An 18,130-nucleotide genomic window follows, 5' to 3' on the forward strand; every position below is an offset into this window, starting at 1 on the left:
AAACAACCCTTATACCACTAATAGATAGCAGCTTACTGAAGTTTAAACTGATTGGCTATGCCTTTATCCAGCCCTTTACATTACATTACACTGCACTTAGCTGACACTTTCATCGAAAGGAAATTACACTTATTACAGGGTATTGACTACAATCCCTGGAGTAATGTGGGGTCAGGTGCTTTGCTCAATGGCAATACAGCCATTACCTTAGTTTGGGTGGGATTTGAACCTGTAACACTGTGATGCTCTCATGATTCTATGCAATTAGGTCTGAGAGACTACATTAAGAATAATATGTAAAATACATGTTTGATTAGGCTGCAAAGCTTTCTTACACACTGCAATTCAACTGTGGCATGTGTTCATGGTCAGTGGTCACAAGCAACACTACCTCTGTTCACTGATTGTTTTGTCAGATTCTACCTCGATAATGTTGGAAAATAGGCTAGATTCTGAGGTCCTGAAATATAATGCATTGTCTTACAGCAAGTTGTTCAGGTATTCATTTGTGTTTGCAGGAAATTCTACAATATTTGGTTATGATTAAAAACATTAAAATAAATGTGTCTTGTTGATGGGCACTCAAACCACTGAGTAGGCCCAATGACCCCATGTGACAATCATGAGATGAAGATGTTGAGTAATTGCCCATTCCTTTTAGGAGAGCCTACAGAACTCATCAAACATTGTTGTGAGACAAGCTGAAAGCTGTCATGTGATGTTTGAATAACTGATTGCTTATTTTCTGAATAAGTCTGAAGTCCATACCAAACTCCTTGAAGTATCATTATTTCTAGGACACAGGATACAGTGATGTCACTCAGAAGCGAAACTATTTGACTTAATCCTTTTTAGGAGGCCAGGAGTAGGTGACAATGGGCAAACGACTAACATTGGATTTCAATCTTTTCAGAGCCAATGACCCTCAAATATGTCAAAAGAATGTGCTGTTGTATGTGTATTGCTTGATTAACGTTACAGAACTCAGGAAGTCCACAGATGAGGTCATGGAGACCAAGAGTGATGAAATCAAGGCCCACCCGGAAATGAAGACAGCAGCTTACAATCGACACAGATTAGGCATATTCTGGGTTAACTAACAAATCACGTAATTGCTTACACATAACCACACCCATACACCCACAAACCATAAATACCAACAGATAGGGGATATTCAGTAGGTCCTAATTTTTGTTATCGGTCAGGGCGAGAGAAGGTTAGGATCTCCGGAACGTTCCGTAATGCTTTCACTGTTCACTGTCATTTTTATGTAGTAGACTCTGCAGTTCTGGAAAGCTGTAGTGTTTACTGTGTATGGGCCATTGCTGGTATTCTGGATATTACCAGTGGTGGTCATTTTGTTATTTGGTAATTTTAGAAAATAAATAGATTAATTTGGCTTTTGGAGTTTTTGATTCCTTTGACTCGGATTTTGAACATGCAAGAAGTAGAGACCAAGACGGTAAACTTCAACAACATGGTGACCGTCCTCCGTGATTCGAGCAAAAGGAATTAAAATATATTTTTCTTTTGAAGAAAATTTTTACTTTTCACAATAGGATTTACACTTTTTTTTCATTCCTGGAGGATATCGCAGTCGGGTGACAACAACGAAAATCGTGGCCACAAAACCAGGTAAGCAGAAACCAGTTAAATCAAATTCTGCGATTGGCTATTCCAAATTGTGTGTTGTTACTCTGTTGCATATGCCTCCTTGTATTTGACGGCGACAGCGAAAGCATCATTAGGCCTATTTGTTTGTTTGGTATTGTCTTTGACTGTATTACATGTTGTGGTTTGCACATAGTCTAAGTTGGGAATGAGGGCTTTATCAGGTGTACAGTAATAGAGGAGTTTGGTGCTTCCCCGTGGGAGGATTGGGTTCGAAATAGCCCATCTAACTATGTAACAAGTAATTGCGGACATCAAGGTTTCCCCATCTGTTAAAAATCGAAGAGATCTGGGATCTGCGAATCTCAACTAGACAAGAACCTTGGAGGTTAGACAGAAGGTTGTTGAAATATCTGCCCTGAAAGAACGGTTTGAATGTGAACGGAACTTTTTGCGGTCCAGATGGTCGTCAGTTGTGAATTTGGTCGAGTTGAGAGTGAGGGGCTTTTATCGGAAGTCAGAGGGCAGTTCGGTGTTTCCCCCTTGAAGATTAAATGTCTGAAAGGTAAATTTGGTAATAGCGGTCATCGAGGCTTCCTCAATCCGGTAAAAACAGAAGGGGTCGAGTCATCTCAACTGGAGGAGAACCTGGGGTTCATCAGGAAGTAAGTGACGTCTGGATCGGAGAGGTCTGGGACCTCTGGAGGGTCTGGGACCCTCCCAAAGTAGTTACTGATACGCATCAGGGAGATCCGCGCGCTGTTGAGCTTGGAGTTCAACGAATAGGCCTATTATTGTATTGTTTTGATTTGTTTTCTTTTGTTTAGGTTTCACTCTGGTAATTATTGGTATCAGGACTGAGCTGTGAACCTAGTGTGTGGACCGGGTACCCGTGTGTGAGAGCGTGTTTGCGCGAGTGATTGAGGAGCGAGTGACGTACAAGCGAGTACGAAATGAGCGGTGATTCTGCTAAAGGCAGGATGAACGGAGAAAATGTATTGATTATGGAGTCAGGTATACGAGAGAAGAATAAAATAAGGTGGAACACTGTTTCTGAACAGTGGGAGGAGATATTGAGAGAATTGCTTAGTCATGCATTGGAGAAAGAACGAGCGGGAATGAAGAATGTGTGTGTCCAACTTTGGCGAGATTTAAAATCGGAAGAATTGGTACCCTGTAATGATGAGAGAAGTCCTTTATTGCCATACCTAGAAAAGGCTGCCGAAAATGCTAGACTAAAATTGGACTTACATATGAATAAGAAGCCATCCCTGTTAGGAAAGGGTCAATTGAAGAATGAGAAGCATGTACTAGAAGTGCGTAACAAATATTTGCCTAATATGTCATTTACATGCGCAGCGATGGAATTGTCACAAAGAAAGAACGAGCGTAGAAAGAATAGGCCTACAGTAAACTTGCCCCCCTCTGCCCCACCCCCACTGCCCCCATTGTACCAGCTGCCGCAATTCCAAGTCACCAGTGGTTTAGTCACAGCGGAAGTAGTAGGCCTACCTGCGCAACAGGATGATCTGGCAACTGAAGTGGATAGGCGGATGAAAAACTTGGAGAGTTTTGTTAATGAAAGCATTCACGAACTGAAGCGCACACTCGTGCAGAGTTGTAATGGGTCAATACATTCAGACATTACGGAGGAAGAAAGTGTAGGAAATGCAGAAGCCGTGGGCATATGTAATTCAGATTTAGTGTGGGAGCAAAAGCGCATACAAGAGGCAAATGAGGAGAGACTGATTGAATTGGAAAAGCAAATGAGTGAGAATGCAAGGAGAGAGTCAGACAGAAGAGAAATACAGGACAGGGAGCGACTTGACTTGACGCAACATGACCAGGAAAACGGACGCGAGATACGTAGGGACGGTACACAGACACAGGGGACACAGGCGAGTAAGGCGACTCTGACAGGCACATTGACATTGCACTCTACCCCCCAGAGATATGACTTGCGCGAAACCATGGCACGTAAAGGCCCAACCAAGACAGTTGGAATGTATCCGTTGGTGAAAAAGAACGGAGTGGATGAATATAAGCCTTTTAGTTTTACTGACATGAATTCGATCCTGGAAAAAATGCCTTCACCCGCCGAAGGGGGTGCACCGTGGTTGTCCAAATTGACGAAAGCTACAATGTCACACAATATAACGATTGGTGATTGGCGCGCGCTGTTATGTAAACAAACAAGCACGTGGGAATTACAGATAGTGGAAACAGAAGCAAGAACGAGCCTTTTGCCAGATTCATGCCCATTTGCGTTATACGCAACTGACATAGGCACTGCAATGCGTAAACGCTACCCAGTGCCCGATGGAGCAATAGCAAATTTGTCATTTACTTTACGAGAAGGACAAAACTTAACAGATTTTTTGACAAAAAGTAAGGAATTTTGGACAGACATAGCCGGAAACCATCCAAGCTCTGACAAGCTGCAAACTGCTATGTTCAGAATGGCCATTCTAGAAGCAATCCCAAAGCCGGTACGAGAAACGATGTTAAATGATCCAAATTTGCCCTATAGTACCACCGAATACTGGGAACGCCATCTCAAGCACCACATGAAACAGTATAGTGCAAAACGTGAGGAAGAGAAACTAAGCACTGATACAGCACATGCACAACTAGTTAAGTTGCAATTAGCTGAGTCCAAAAGAGCGACGGAATCGAAACACTATTGATACAACTCATGTTACAACACAGCAGTCACACATTCTTCATCCAAGCCTGAAGTTGGTCCAATTTCATTAAGGGGTTAGGGACAACGTGGTGGGATTCAGAGGACGGGGAACAGGGAGTAGCGATGCCCAAGGTAGGGTCATGTATGGGGGGTGTTTTGCTTATAGTGGGATCGGGCACTGAGTGAGAGACTGCCAGTGGAATGCCTACACAACACGGAGGGCACTGCACCTACTTCAAAGCTGAAACCAGAGAAAAAACAAGCACAAGCACACCAAGCGCACACTGGAGCCGGAGCAAGCCTATCCCATGGACAATACGCAAAGGGGATTTGGGACCTAGAGCTCACAAAGGAGAAGGGTTGGGGGACCCCTTCTGGCCTATGAAAAATTGAAAGACTATGTCAAGATTGTTTGGTAACACTACTGCTTAACTCACACCAGAAGTGACGCCCTTGGGTGCCATTTATACACCCATATCCCTTTTATCTGACCCCTACCACGTAACATTGATTAAGATGAAAACATACGCACAGGCGTGTTTAAGACAGTTATTGGGAATCAGTGGGACTGTTTACCCTACATCTACATTGGGCAAGAAGGGGTGGCTGCTGGGGTTGAATTATACACATTGCATTATAAGCTACACATAGTCTACCCAACACCACGCGAAAGTTTGTATAAGAGTACACAATACTGACTGAACTAACATAATTAGCTAAAAACACGATGGCCTTCCCAATACTCTCTGTACATTGATTTGACTGATCATTTTTTTGTTTGTTATGTTTGTCACAACAGGAATAGGCCTACTCTTTAGACCTATGGATATTTTGAGGTTTTTATTTTTAATTTTTTTATTATTAAGATTTTTTACGCTTACCGTTCAGACATTAACTGCGCGGTGTACCTGGTTACACAATTGTTGTGGGTTCTTCTGAAACAACACGGCGTGTTATTTCAGAAGGAAGGGGGAGATAGGCATATTAGGCCTACATGTGCGACCGTGACACTGGACTCGACTTAAGACAGACGAGATTTGAGAAAAGACTGCAGTACACCACACATCACATACATAGCCTAGGAAATAACGACAGATAACAAAGGTTGTTTGAAAAACACATTGTTGAGTGTTGGAGGTTGGTAAAGATTGAAAGCGGTTTATGCGGCAATGAGGTAACAAGGCCATGGTTTTACAGGGGTTCACTATGAAAAAGGTAAAGAACGTTTGGCAGCAGTGCAAGCTTCTCACAAGGACATCGGAAATCAAGGATTTTTTTTTCCACAGCGAACGTGCAATATGGAAAGGATTTGGAGAGAGCACGAAAGGGCGTCTTCGGAAAAGACGTTGATGCGAGTGGCCATTTGGAAATAACTGATGGACTGGTTGGGAGCCGTACGGCCAAAAAACTGATGGTTGGTAGAGGACATGAATGGGAGACCGTTGTCTCTGGGCTGGTAAAATAACTTTGGCAGAAGGTCTGTGGTTTGAAAGAAAAAAAACAGTTGCAATGAACTTGGACACATTGGTGGATTGTGGAACGCATACCCTACCCATAAGTATTTGGACCAAACGCCCAAGAGTAAATTGGTAAGGTTGATATAGGCCTACACTACATACAATTATGAGCTGGGTCAACACTCTGACTCATGGTGCTGAGGTCAGTAAGAAACTAGGCAAACAGTAGCCTAAGCCCTGGACCAACGCTAGGTTCGAACATGAAGATTTCGCACATTGCAAGATAAACCATATTACGATAATAACTACTTTGATGTCAGATTTCTCCACACAGGTTGCAGATGGAAGAGGAACCAACGAGACAGGAGACGAGGAATTGAAATTGGCTCCTTCCAAAAGCTATTGAGCGCAGTAGACCGAACCGAGTTGAGCGAATTACACACAATATTCACCTTTAGGGAAAGGCGCAAGGGAAACAAGCTTGCGGAAGCGCAAAGAATGGGGAAAAGCATAAGCCTGCAGCTTAATGCATGCGGGGCACTACTATCACTAACACCACTAATACTAACCCTACTAACGTTAACATGTTTCCTTTCACATTGTGGTATTTGATGATGCTTTATAATGAAACGGGATCCTACAGGAGACGCCACCATTCAACGTAACAATAAGAAACTGCCGTATACCTCAAGGAACTGGTAGTGGTAAAGGGGGTCCCAATAATGCGGAAATTGGTGGTATTGAATGGAGATATTTCAATTTTAGGTTTTGTTATAGCAGGAGGATCAGCAGTGGAGGATTTTTAAAAAAAAAATTATTATTATTATTATTATTAATTATTTAATTTGTCTTTTACATTTTTTTCATTTGTTTGTATTTCTAACCCTTTACATTTTTTCCACAGCCTTCGGCAATGGAACTCACTGTGGTTTCCACATTAATATAATGTCTTGGTGCAATGACAAATTGGGTGATGAGCAGATGATGTGGTATTCTCTTTGCACTAGGTTTCTGAGGCGAGCAACTTAGGTTCCAGAAATAGACAAGAGAAGTTGACCAAGGAAAGCTATGTGGTCATGTTGGTTACAGAGTCTAACACTGAGGTCTAACAAATTTGATGAGGTCATATTAATTATGACCTCACGAAAGGGACTGTTGGAAAATAGGCTAGATTCTGAGGTCCTGAAATATAATGCATTGTCTTACAGCAAGTTGTTCAGGTATTCATTTGTGTTTGCAGGAAATTCTACAATATTTGGTTATGATTAAAAACATTAAAATAAATGTGTCTTGTTGATGGGCACTCAAACCACTGAGTAGGCCCAATGACCCCATGTGACAATCATGAGATGAAGATGTTGAGTAATTGCCCATTCCTTTTAGGAGAGCCTACAGAACTCATCAAACATTGTTGTGAGACAAGCTGAAAGCTGTCATGTGATGTTTGAATAACTGATTGCTTATTTTCTGAATAAGTCTGAAGTCCATACCAAACTCCTTGAAGTATCATTATTTCTAGGACACAGGATACAGTGATGTCACTCAGAAGCGAAACTATTTGACTTAATCCTTTTTAGGAGGCCAGGAGTAGGTGACAATGGGCAAACGACTAACATTGGATTTCAATCTTTTCAGAGCCAATGACCCTCAAATATGTCAAAAGAATGTGCTGTTGTATGTGTATTGCTTGATTAACGTTACAGAACTCAGGAAGTCCACAGATGAGGTCATGGAGACCAAGAGTGATGAAATCAAGGCCCACCCGGAAATGAAGACAGCAGCTTACAATCGACACAGATTAGGCATATTCTGGGTTAACTAACAAATCACGTAATTGCTTACACATAACCACACCCATACACCCACAAACCATAAATACCAACAGATAGGGGATATTCAGTAGGTCCTAATTTTTGTTATCGGTCAGGGCGAGAGAAGGTTAGGATCTCCGGAACGTTCCGTAATGCTTTCACTGTTCACTGTCATTTTTATGTAGTAGACTCTGCAGTTCTGGAAAGCTGTAGTGTTTACTGTGTATGGGCCATTGCTGGTATTCTGGATATTACCAGTGGTGGTCATTTTGTTATTTGGTAATTTTAGAAAATAAATAGATTAATTTGGCTTTTGGAGTTTTTGATTCCTTTGACTCGGATTTTGAACATGCAAGAAGTAGAGACCAAGACGGTAAACTTCAACAACAACTGCAAAGATTCTCTAGGTTCACCATCTCTGATAACAGATCCAGATCTTCTGTAGAAAATGAAACAAATACGAAATTGACTGACTTCTTTACTGTAGGTCTAGCACTAGTTTTGGCGGTAAGCTTTTCTTTTCTTTAGATTTTTTGCCTTTATTTAGAGATGACAAAAAGTGAGTGGGAGAGAGAGAGAGAGAGATGATCTTGGGTTTGGAAATGACCCAGGCTTGACTCAGACTCAAACCTCCCCATGGGCAATACATATAGGCTGCATGTGGAAATGACCCACACTTGACCTAGACTCAGACCTCCCCATGGGCAATACATATAGGCTGCATGTGGTCAGGTGCTTTATTGCACTGCATCCTCAGCCTTTCTGTATTAGTTATATATCTTCCTATGAAGCTTTAATAATAGATACCTTCTATAACGTTGTCTCCAACAAATGCATTAAATGTCCTGGCGCTTTGTTACATTTTTATACATTTTTAATGTTTTTTGTTTTGTTTTGTTTAAGCACAGTAAAAAATAAAGCAAAAAAACGGATGTTCATCAGCTTCTGATCAAGTCAGTCATTAGCCTACATATTTCAAAGTCAGGCTCCTATCAACAAATTCTGGTGGTGTTAAATGTTTCAAAAGTGTGAGAGTAAAATGATCCTAAAAAGATCATTTTCCAATTCTATGCCAGGCAAGGCTCAGATCCACATTTCCATATGTCTCGAAAGTCGCCAAAAGGAGGATTTTACTCCAGACGGGCTCTATGCAGTAAAAAGTGCCAAGTGAATTGGCAACATTCCTGGCAAAAGCTAGGATTTATAAAGCATATCAATGCGTAAAAGCTCGACCAGTAATGCCTTGACCACACCTGTAATCGTGTGTTAAACTCATAATTAAATAGGAAAATGTGCTGACTGGGCCCTTGCATGTTGCTCCAGTCGAAAAGACTTGGTAACAACAGATGCCATCCCTTCACCCATTTTAGCCTGAAGTGACATATACGCTGCATTCAGGCTCTTGATATTTTCGTTTTGTTTTAATTATTATTATTACAAACGGGGGTATGTTAGAGCTGAATGAACACATCCTAATGCAAAATGGGGGTCCTAGCTTTTAAACGCAACTAATTTCATATTTTTATGTGCTTTGGTGGCTGAGATATTTAGGTTTTAAAAGGCACAGGACACCCTTTCCCAAAAAGGGCTTAGGCTAAAATGGGTTAATGTCATGGAGAAATGCAAGAATGCTTTAAAAGAATAAATCACGTCGGCAAATAGGCATAGAGCATGGAATGGTGACTAGCCAATCTTTGTGTTTTCAAATTGTAGCGCAGTGGTTCTCAACCTTTTTTGAATAAACGCCCCCCTGAACCTCATCATAAGCATCCCAACGCCCCCGTGACCTCATCATAACCCTGCCAACGCTCCCCTTAGTATTAAAAAATAAAATAGGCCACGTTTGTGAAGGCTCATTACTGTGCAGGCTGTGCAGTGCACATGTGCAATGGGAAATTACAAATTATGATGTGCCATCACAAACACGGCCATAGACTAATGCTCATCAATCACAACTAAGCAGCTATCCTTCTCAACACACATGGAGAATAGTGAAAAGACAACATATCAAGTGTTAAAACAGAGAAAAAATATTGTTTTAGGGGACATATGTACTCATTTCTAATTTGATAACTGCAACACGTCTCAAATAAGTTGGGACGGGGATCAGTGAAATGTTATAAACATCCAAATAAGATAAAACAAAAAGGAAGAACATTCAAAATGAATTGCACTGTCTTTCCTGATGTACTTCCTCGACATTTGCTGCCTTTTATTGTCCCCGTCCCAACTCTTTTGAGACGTGTTGGATTTACATATTCATGATATCCCCAAAAACAATAATTTTGGTCAGTTTTGATGGCTGATATATTTTCTTTGTACCGTTCTCCCACTAATGTCAGACCCAGACTTTTTGAAAATGGCAGTATTTTGTTATTATTCACAATTAACCTTGCGTCCCAACTTCTATGGAGTTGGGGTTTGTACCTCAACGGCTTCAGGTGTACATTTGTGTCACCAAAAACAGCACACAATCACCCAATATTGCTTTTGCAAGTACCATTCATGTCTGAAACTCTGCGTTTATGAATGGATTTATCTCCAGCATAATGATTTAAAACAAAAACAAGACGGCAGGAATTCAGTATGACACACAAATGTCAATGTGTTTCCAGATTTTAAGGGAGACCAACAGACCAAATATCAAACTGATCAAACACGGACAAACTGTACCCAGAGGCGATTCTAGGATCAGATGGGGCCCCAAGCAAAAATGCAAAATAATGAACATTCGAACCAAAATCGCCACTACTGTGGTAGTGTGGGCTGTTATTCACTATCTAGGGGCTTGGAGGCCCCAAGCGGCTGCCTGCCTTGCCTGGTGGCAAGATGTGCATCTGACTGTACCATAGAAATACAAATAAAGTGGGGATTCAACTTAATCTGATGACCTGCCCATAAGTTTAATACTTCTCTTCATTCATATTCATGGTCTGGTGGTTCTTTTCTGGGGAGGATTTAGTCGGCTACCAGGTGGCCTGCCAATAAGCGAACGATTGGGTGAGAGCTGTCCAATGTATAATGTTACAAACTGTGTCACACTATGCTTCCTATGGATGCTCTGAAAACGTTGAACAAAAGTGTTACCTTGAGCTGTAGTAAAATGAAGTGCATGCTTGAGACGTAGTGGAGCCAACGGTGTTGGTGGTGATCCGTCTCAGGGTGTTGTCTCAGCATGGAAGATTACTGACTCCAACACCATCACATCCCACTCTGTGCTCCCCCACCAGCCTGGAACAGAGTGCACTGTTTCAATGCGGGTACACATCTGAAAACAAGTATTTGAATAAATTGAATGCTTCAGTGTGTCCTTTCAGTCTCAGCTAAGGTAGTCTGTCATGCACTCTGCCACAGATATCCAGGTAAATCAAAGTGCAGGAATTTTGCAACGGTAACGTGAGCCGTCACATGAAAACTGGCCACAAGAAGGACCAGGGGTAGCCTGATTATCATTGACTTTCAAATCTCTTTGAGACTTGGTCTGACCAAGAGCACAACAATTAACATTTCCCAAACAGCATTTCCCAAACGGCCTCCATTAGTTTGCTAATGATTGTTTGCTTCCCAACAAAGTGGGAGGAGGAGTCCTGATTTTGCGGGAGCTCACTCAGAAAGTACTTGCATTGCTCTTGACCTGACTGGTAGCAACGCTGAAGCTGTTGCGTCAGCAAGGGGGCATAATGAGGCATAATGAGTTAATTGTAGATTTAAAAAATCTAGGTGGAACAGTGGTATAAAAAGTAAAAGTAGAAGTGAAAAACCCTGCCACAGATTCCCTCCAACACAGGTGACTTCTCCAAGTAACTGGCTATAAACTAAGTGACTCGGTTATCTTCCACACACCGCACATTGCAGGGACTGACATGACAGACTTTTCGGCTGCACAGAGCCTGACACTGAAGAAGGCTCTGTGCAGCTGAAACGTCTGTCATGTCAGTCCCTGCAATGTTAAATAAAAAGAAAACAACAAGAAAGAAGAAAAATTGAGTGCGATCCATTTCCTACTGCTATAAACTAAGTGACTAAATATCAGATCAAGAAAATGTTTACAAAAAGCGTATTGGAAAGTCCCTACATCTAAACATATTAGTGACATAGTTATTAGTTATTGAATGACTGTTGTGTTCAACAAAACTTGACTGACTGCATGTTTTTACTTGAAAATAGAAAAAAATACGATTGAAACCTGTAGGGCCATCAGTTGTGCAGTATTGACGTCAGTAGACAGCTTTTAAAGCTATGCCCACAATACAGGGTTTACCAAGCAATTTATCTCACGAGAGAGAGAGAGAGAGAGAGAGAGAGAGAGAGAGAGAGAGAGAGAGAGAGAGAGAGAGAGAGTGTGTGTGTACTTTATCTTTGACCTCAATTACTTTCCAGAACTATTCCTTTCTTTTACTAATGATTAACGAATATAAAGTATAAATACTGATAAAGCCATCATCACAATGCTGCACAAGGAGCTGTATCTGTTTTTTTTGTAAGTCACTGATTCTTGAGAAAGTGGCTAAAACAGGTTGTAATCTTGAAAGAAAAAACCTAAGTGAATTACAAAATAAAATGGTATATCCTCGTAGACAAAGGTCTTGGCTTTTCAGAAATGCACAAGGCCAATCTCCCCATTTTGATTTTTTTCAGAAATCAGGTTTTTCTCCGATCATACCTTGTTTTTTGTCAACACCGTCAGACACAATTAAAAGCAATAAAAAGTGTATTGATTTGGTTGCATATGTATCTGGAGTTTTTAAGTGATTATGTGTGTTTTTGGTTCACACATACGCCTTTAAATGTTGAAAATTCACTTGCATTCTATTTTAATACTGTTTCATGTGTTCTAATTTAAAATTATCTGCTGTCAGACAATGCTTACTTAATGCCTAAATAGACCAAACATTTTTTTTGTAATTTCACAAATATTCGTGTAGGCTTAAATTTGCTATTACTTTAATAATTCAACAACTCCAAAGGAAAATTTTGTAAGCACATTCATTTAAAATGTCCAAAACTCCTTCTTACGGTGGTGACTTAAGAACTGGCGGTGGTGACAGTAATCTGAGGGTGGTGAAAGTGACCTAATTATTACCTACATTTAGCAAAATATGATTATCATCGACGTTCAAATCTCTTTGAGATCAAGAGCATAACAATTAACGTTTTCCAAATGGCATGGTTAACCTGCCTCCCTTGGTTTGCTTATTTTTGTTTGCTTATCGAGAATTACAGTTCCCGTATTTGCATTCAAGTACTTGCATTGCTCTTGACCAGGGCCTCGTTTCCGAAAGGGCCTTACTAGACGAGTACATCTATGCAAAAAAAAGACCTAACCCCAAAAAAATTGATACAAAAGGTTTTTCAACTGATTTTGTTACCTCTAAGTGTCCTTAATAACATACTAAAAATCTAGGAAAATCTGACTTCAGGAAAGGTGTCATTTTCAAGATCAAAGTTTTTTTTAAATAAAGGTTACTACATGATAATTACATTGGCATGAACTAACATGTTGTCAGGATCTGTTTGTTTGGAGTGCTGTTTGGGTGGATAAAGACACTACTGCTATGATAATATCCATGTGCTGTTTGTCAGGGCACATCATCAGTGATGAATCATGGTGTCACTAGGTATTTTGGGTCTTTCAGCAGCTGAACTGAATAGACAGGAGCCACTACATGTGTAAGTAGAGGGCAAGGTGAAACGGTTGGTACTGGAGACAGACCATGTCCTGAAAGGACATAGGGCTTTAGCATAGCTTTCGGGTAAGCCAGAGTAGGGCCTGTTGTAGCTTCATAGGCAAGGGTCAGGGCCTTGTATTCAATTAGGGCATGAAAAAGAGGACATGATTGGGAAACTGAGGCTATGTGGTCAGAGAATGATAGATGGTCATCAACAGTGACACCTAGATTTCTTGTGGCCTTATTTGAGGCAACAGTAGCAGAATCCATATTGAGCTCGATATCATGGCAACCTAAATCTTTGGCTGGGATCACCAGCAGTACTTTTGGGCGAGGCTCAACTGAAGGTTGCATTCCTTCATACTTGTGGATAGTTCAGAGAGGCAAGCGGAAATGTGTGTGACCGTGGAGTCATCTGGCACAAAGTAACTGTGCTTCATCGGTGTAACAGTAGTATGAGAAGCTTTGAGAACAGATAACATGGCCCAGTGATGTGGTGTACATGGCAAATAGGAGTCCCAGCACCAGCCCTTAGGACACCTCTGTGGAGAGGCTATGATTTGAGGACAGCTGACCTTGCCCTTGATACATGCTAAGAATGATACCACCAGACTCAAAGAATGTCTGGAAGAACTTGAGACACATAAAACTATAAGAGAGATGTTAAATAATCATCTTTTGAAAAAAAAAATGCTAGCTGGTGTGTCTGCACAAAGATTTTTAGATTTACTACAAAACAAAAAGAGATGTCCATAATCTCTTCTGAAGATATCTTCTGGTTTACTAGAAACAAAACAAAAGAGTCATTTTGAGCTTGGCTTTTTCAGATTTTGAGGTTTTGCATTTTGAAATTTAATGCATATTTAATTAGATATAGTCCAATTACCATATTAAAACATAACATTTCAGAAAACTTGCAATACATTTTTTTCTCACAAATATGTGAGTAATCACCGGATTAAGTTTCATGGTGATATCGGCAAGCTAAATTTTTTGGCCTATTCACCTGGAGTGTCTCTTGACCCTTATAATAAGCCTATGGCAGCCATGTTGAAAAAACTCATTTCCCAAAGTCAGATTTTACTAGATTTTTAGTATGTCATTTAGCAGGTCCAATAGTAATAGAATCCATAAAAAAACCTTTTGTATCAATTTTTTTGGGGTTAAACCCTAAATGTACTCGCCTATTACGTACTACTTAACGCTACGTGTTCACACGTAACACCATCGTAGAGCTCACGGAGCGTTTCCCAAAGCCAACTTAGCAAAGAACCATCGCAGGTTGACACGTAACTCTAAGAACAATCCACGAGTGGTCTAGAGTAGTCTTAACGCGCTAAGATTGATCGTAGCGGCATGGCACAGTGGAGACACCCACAGGATATGAAGGGAAAAGAAGAAACCTGCGCATAAGATTGCTGTTTTAAGACGCGAGCGGCATGGCACAGTGGAGACACCCATAGGAAAAGAGGAAACTTGCGCTTCAAGTTGATGTTTTAAGACGGGAGTGTAAATATCATGGCAGCAGTGACAGTTGACACGGCAACGAAAATAAGAAGGTAACATTAATTGTGGATGTGTAGGCCTATAAAATAAAAGCAATGTGTTTGGAAATATTTTACAGGTAGTAACATAGTTCGACTGTGTTTGATAAACCTGGGCATAATTAAACTGTGATCAATCATAATTTGTGTGGGTGCTTCATGAACAAGAACAAGGCAAAATGAATAAGGGGCTTCGGCAACCAGAGACAAGAGTGTTGATGTCGGAAGGCCACTTCCGAAACTTTATTTAGGCCTATTTTATATTTTTTAAAGAATAATGGTCAGCGAGTTGTTGCACCCTCTTTCATTTTCAAGTAGCCTAAGAAAGGGAAGGCGACGCAGGGAATACATGATAGTTGTAGGCGAAGGGTAAGCTATGACAAAAAATGCAGCGATGGGAATTCGTGGAGATTTTTTGTTTTAATAACAGCAGACTGCCGTGCAAAAATGTCCTCACAGTTGTGAAAGTCTTGAACGCGCGGTACTTTGCGCACCGCTCACCACATGTGCCAAGCTCTGCTCTCCCTATTCCGACTCTAGTAGGCCAAGCAATAACAAAAAGGCAGCGAGGGGATGTGTCAATTTTGATGGACATTGTTTTTCATAACAGCATGCTGACGTGCTCCCGACAGTTGTCAAGCCTTGAACGCCTTGAGGTTGTAATTTTGCGCATCCCAATTTGGAACTCCAACTAGGCCTACTTGTCGTCTTAAATAAACAACTGCACGTATCTGGGTCTTAACGGCGTAGCTCATGGTTATCACCGTCAGTTGGGAGTTTTGCATGATTTCATTGTGTGTGTGCATTTTATTTCATTTGCCAACAATAACTCCTGTCGATAGTTGCAAACTGCTACAAATGTAGTCCCACCCTTATGGAAAACAACTTTTGATACTGACACACGCCTTACATTTTGTAAATGGTTTAGCAGCAGATGGCGGCGCAGTTCACTCCGAGGACATTTCAGCACCACATATGTAGACAGCGATCCTTAAGAGCGACGCTACGAATGATCTTAGAGGCTGTGCACGCGCGTTCATGTACGATTGTCTTTGGGAAACACTCGTAGGAAATCTAAGAACATTCGTAGGATCACTGGTTAACGACACACGTAAGGCTAAGAACCATCGTTATCCGGAAACGAGGCCCTGACTAGTTGCAACACTGAAAGTGTTGCGTAGTTAGGAGGGCACAGCCTGACTAATGGACAGCCTAACCGGAACTAGTAGACAGGATATGCGATAAGCAAACAGCCATAAGCAAACCAAGGGAGGCAGGTCAACCCACAGACCTGTAGGTCTGTGGGTCAACCATGCTGTTTTGGAAACGTTAATTGTTATGCTCTTGGTCAGACCAAGTCTCGAGGAGATTTGAACGTTGATGATAATCAGCTAATAAAAACATGCCATAAGTTGCATTTAAACGCTAAGACTCTCATCTTGCATTAGAATGTTTTAATTCAGCTCTAACATACAGTACCAACATTTTCAATAAAATTGTCTCAAATCTCATGAGCCTGAATGTTGCGTCATGCAGCTCCAGGCGCCAGGGCCAATGTTGCACAACTCAACATCCAGCATCAATGGGTTAAATACAGTTAAATAAAGAGTGGACAGAACAGTATTGCACAATGTAACTTTTCTTCGGTGTATGTCTAATGCTCTCACTTTTTTTTTCAAGATGAACTTGCTACACCTTTCCCATTCAACCAACGAATCAGTAGGTCTCACTGTCACATTGACATATTCAGTTATAAACTATGACCATCTTGGGTCATGCAAGACATCTTACGGAGGTGTAACACTTAGGTACTGTAAAGTAAGTAAGTAAGTAAATTGTATTTATAGAGTATTTTTGCCTCTCTGTTACAGACTTGTCATCGATTGCATGTGAACACAAATCTTTGACTATCGACTGTGGTGAGGAAACACTGCCCCGATTTCTTTGTCAGCACGTCTTGCTTCAGATCTAGCCTAGTAAACTATAAGAACCCGCCTAGTGGCAGAAAATATCACAAAGTTGGTCTAGTGCCACACTATTGCCGATAACCTAAAAGGACATAAAACCCACTCTTCCATGTTTCTTAAAGATGCTGACTAATTCTATGGTACTGACAGTGATGGCACATGGCTCCAATTCATTTATAGAGACGAAATGTGTGTGATGAAATTGCTTCATTATTTCTGGATAACCCTGTACGAGTTGAGCTGTTTGCCATTCCTCTTCAATGCATACTTGTTACCCACCCATTACAGGTGTATGTATCATCTATCTCTGCAATGTTCCCTCCTTACAGGACAAGATATTATCAAAATCCTCAGTAGTAACTATGGACGCACAGATAACACTACCTGCATAGCCGGACGGCCCAGCGGTCAGATTAAAAAAACGACTGCCATGAGGAAAAAGCCTATGCCTACATGGCTCAAAAGTTGTATGCATGTGTTCTAGTCTAAGGGCTCTTACATTGTCAACGTGTGCTAATTATGATATCCACAGCAATGCAAGTCACACGCGTCAAGTATCAAAATTTGAGAGCCTGCACTTGTCTATGCATCGACGCCTAATGTAATAAAGCCTGTACGTGAATGCTTATGAAATACTGTCAACAACTTCCTAATTTAATATGACCAGATGTGACGGGAGGACTCAGTGCTCTACAGTGGCTTCAAACTCTGTGTTCTCCGATCCTTGTTATGGGACCTTTAAGTATTTGGAAGTCTCATACACCTGTATCTCTCCAGGTAACTAATAACTATATATCTCCGGTGTAGGAATTGACTTAAAGGGACACTGTGCAGAAAATGGTCAAAAAAGGTACTGCAACTATGCTGCTCATTGAAACTGGGCTGCCTATTGCCAAATTTGATCTTCACATGAAAGTTTACTAAACAAATATTTTTAGTATAGTCCAAGTACAGTAATTTTTGCAGCTAAAATGGCTATTTTTGGAAATACAAAAATGGCGGACCATGGATGAAAAATGTATGTATGAAAAATGTATGTATGAAAAGTGCAATTTTTCAAGTAATAATGAATACTTAGAATTTGATGCTGGTGGTAAGTATTCATGAAAAATGTAACATTAGTGAATGGGCAGCATGAATTCTGGAAATAAACAACTAAAAATCTCACACAGTGTCCCTTTAATGTTCCTTATTTACACCATGCTATTATAATGAGTTTTAGAGAACTCTAAACTGCACAATCTCATCCATAATCATTGGAAAGGAGTTTTTGGTTTCGAGTCAAATGATTGCGAGTCACAGAGTTACAGACTTGTCATCGATTGCATGTGAACACAAATCTTTGACCATCAACTGTGGTGAGGAAACACTGCACTGATTTCTTT

General features: G+C 40.8%; 1 protein-coding gene across 1 annotated transcript in view; it reads left to right on the plus strand.

Moving 5' to 3' along the window:
- The window catches only part of LOC134457490 (uncharacterized), a 69,775-nt gene that overhangs the window by 38,972 nt on the left and 12,673 nt on the right, over positions 1-18,130 (plus strand). Inside the window, exon 25 of the mRNA XM_063209498.1 lies at positions 17,413-17,522. Within this exon, the coding sequence (XP_063065568.1) occupies positions 17,413-17,522 (110 nt within the window). The remainder of the gene's footprint in view (positions 1-17,412; positions 17,523-18,130) is intronic.

Source organism: Engraulis encrasicolus, chromosome 10, assembly GCF_034702125.1.
Source record: "Engraulis encrasicolus isolate BLACKSEA-1 chromosome 10, IST_EnEncr_1.0, whole genome shotgun sequence".
Lineage (NCBI taxonomy): Eukaryota > Metazoa > Chordata > Actinopteri > Clupeiformes > Engraulidae > Engraulis > Engraulis encrasicolus.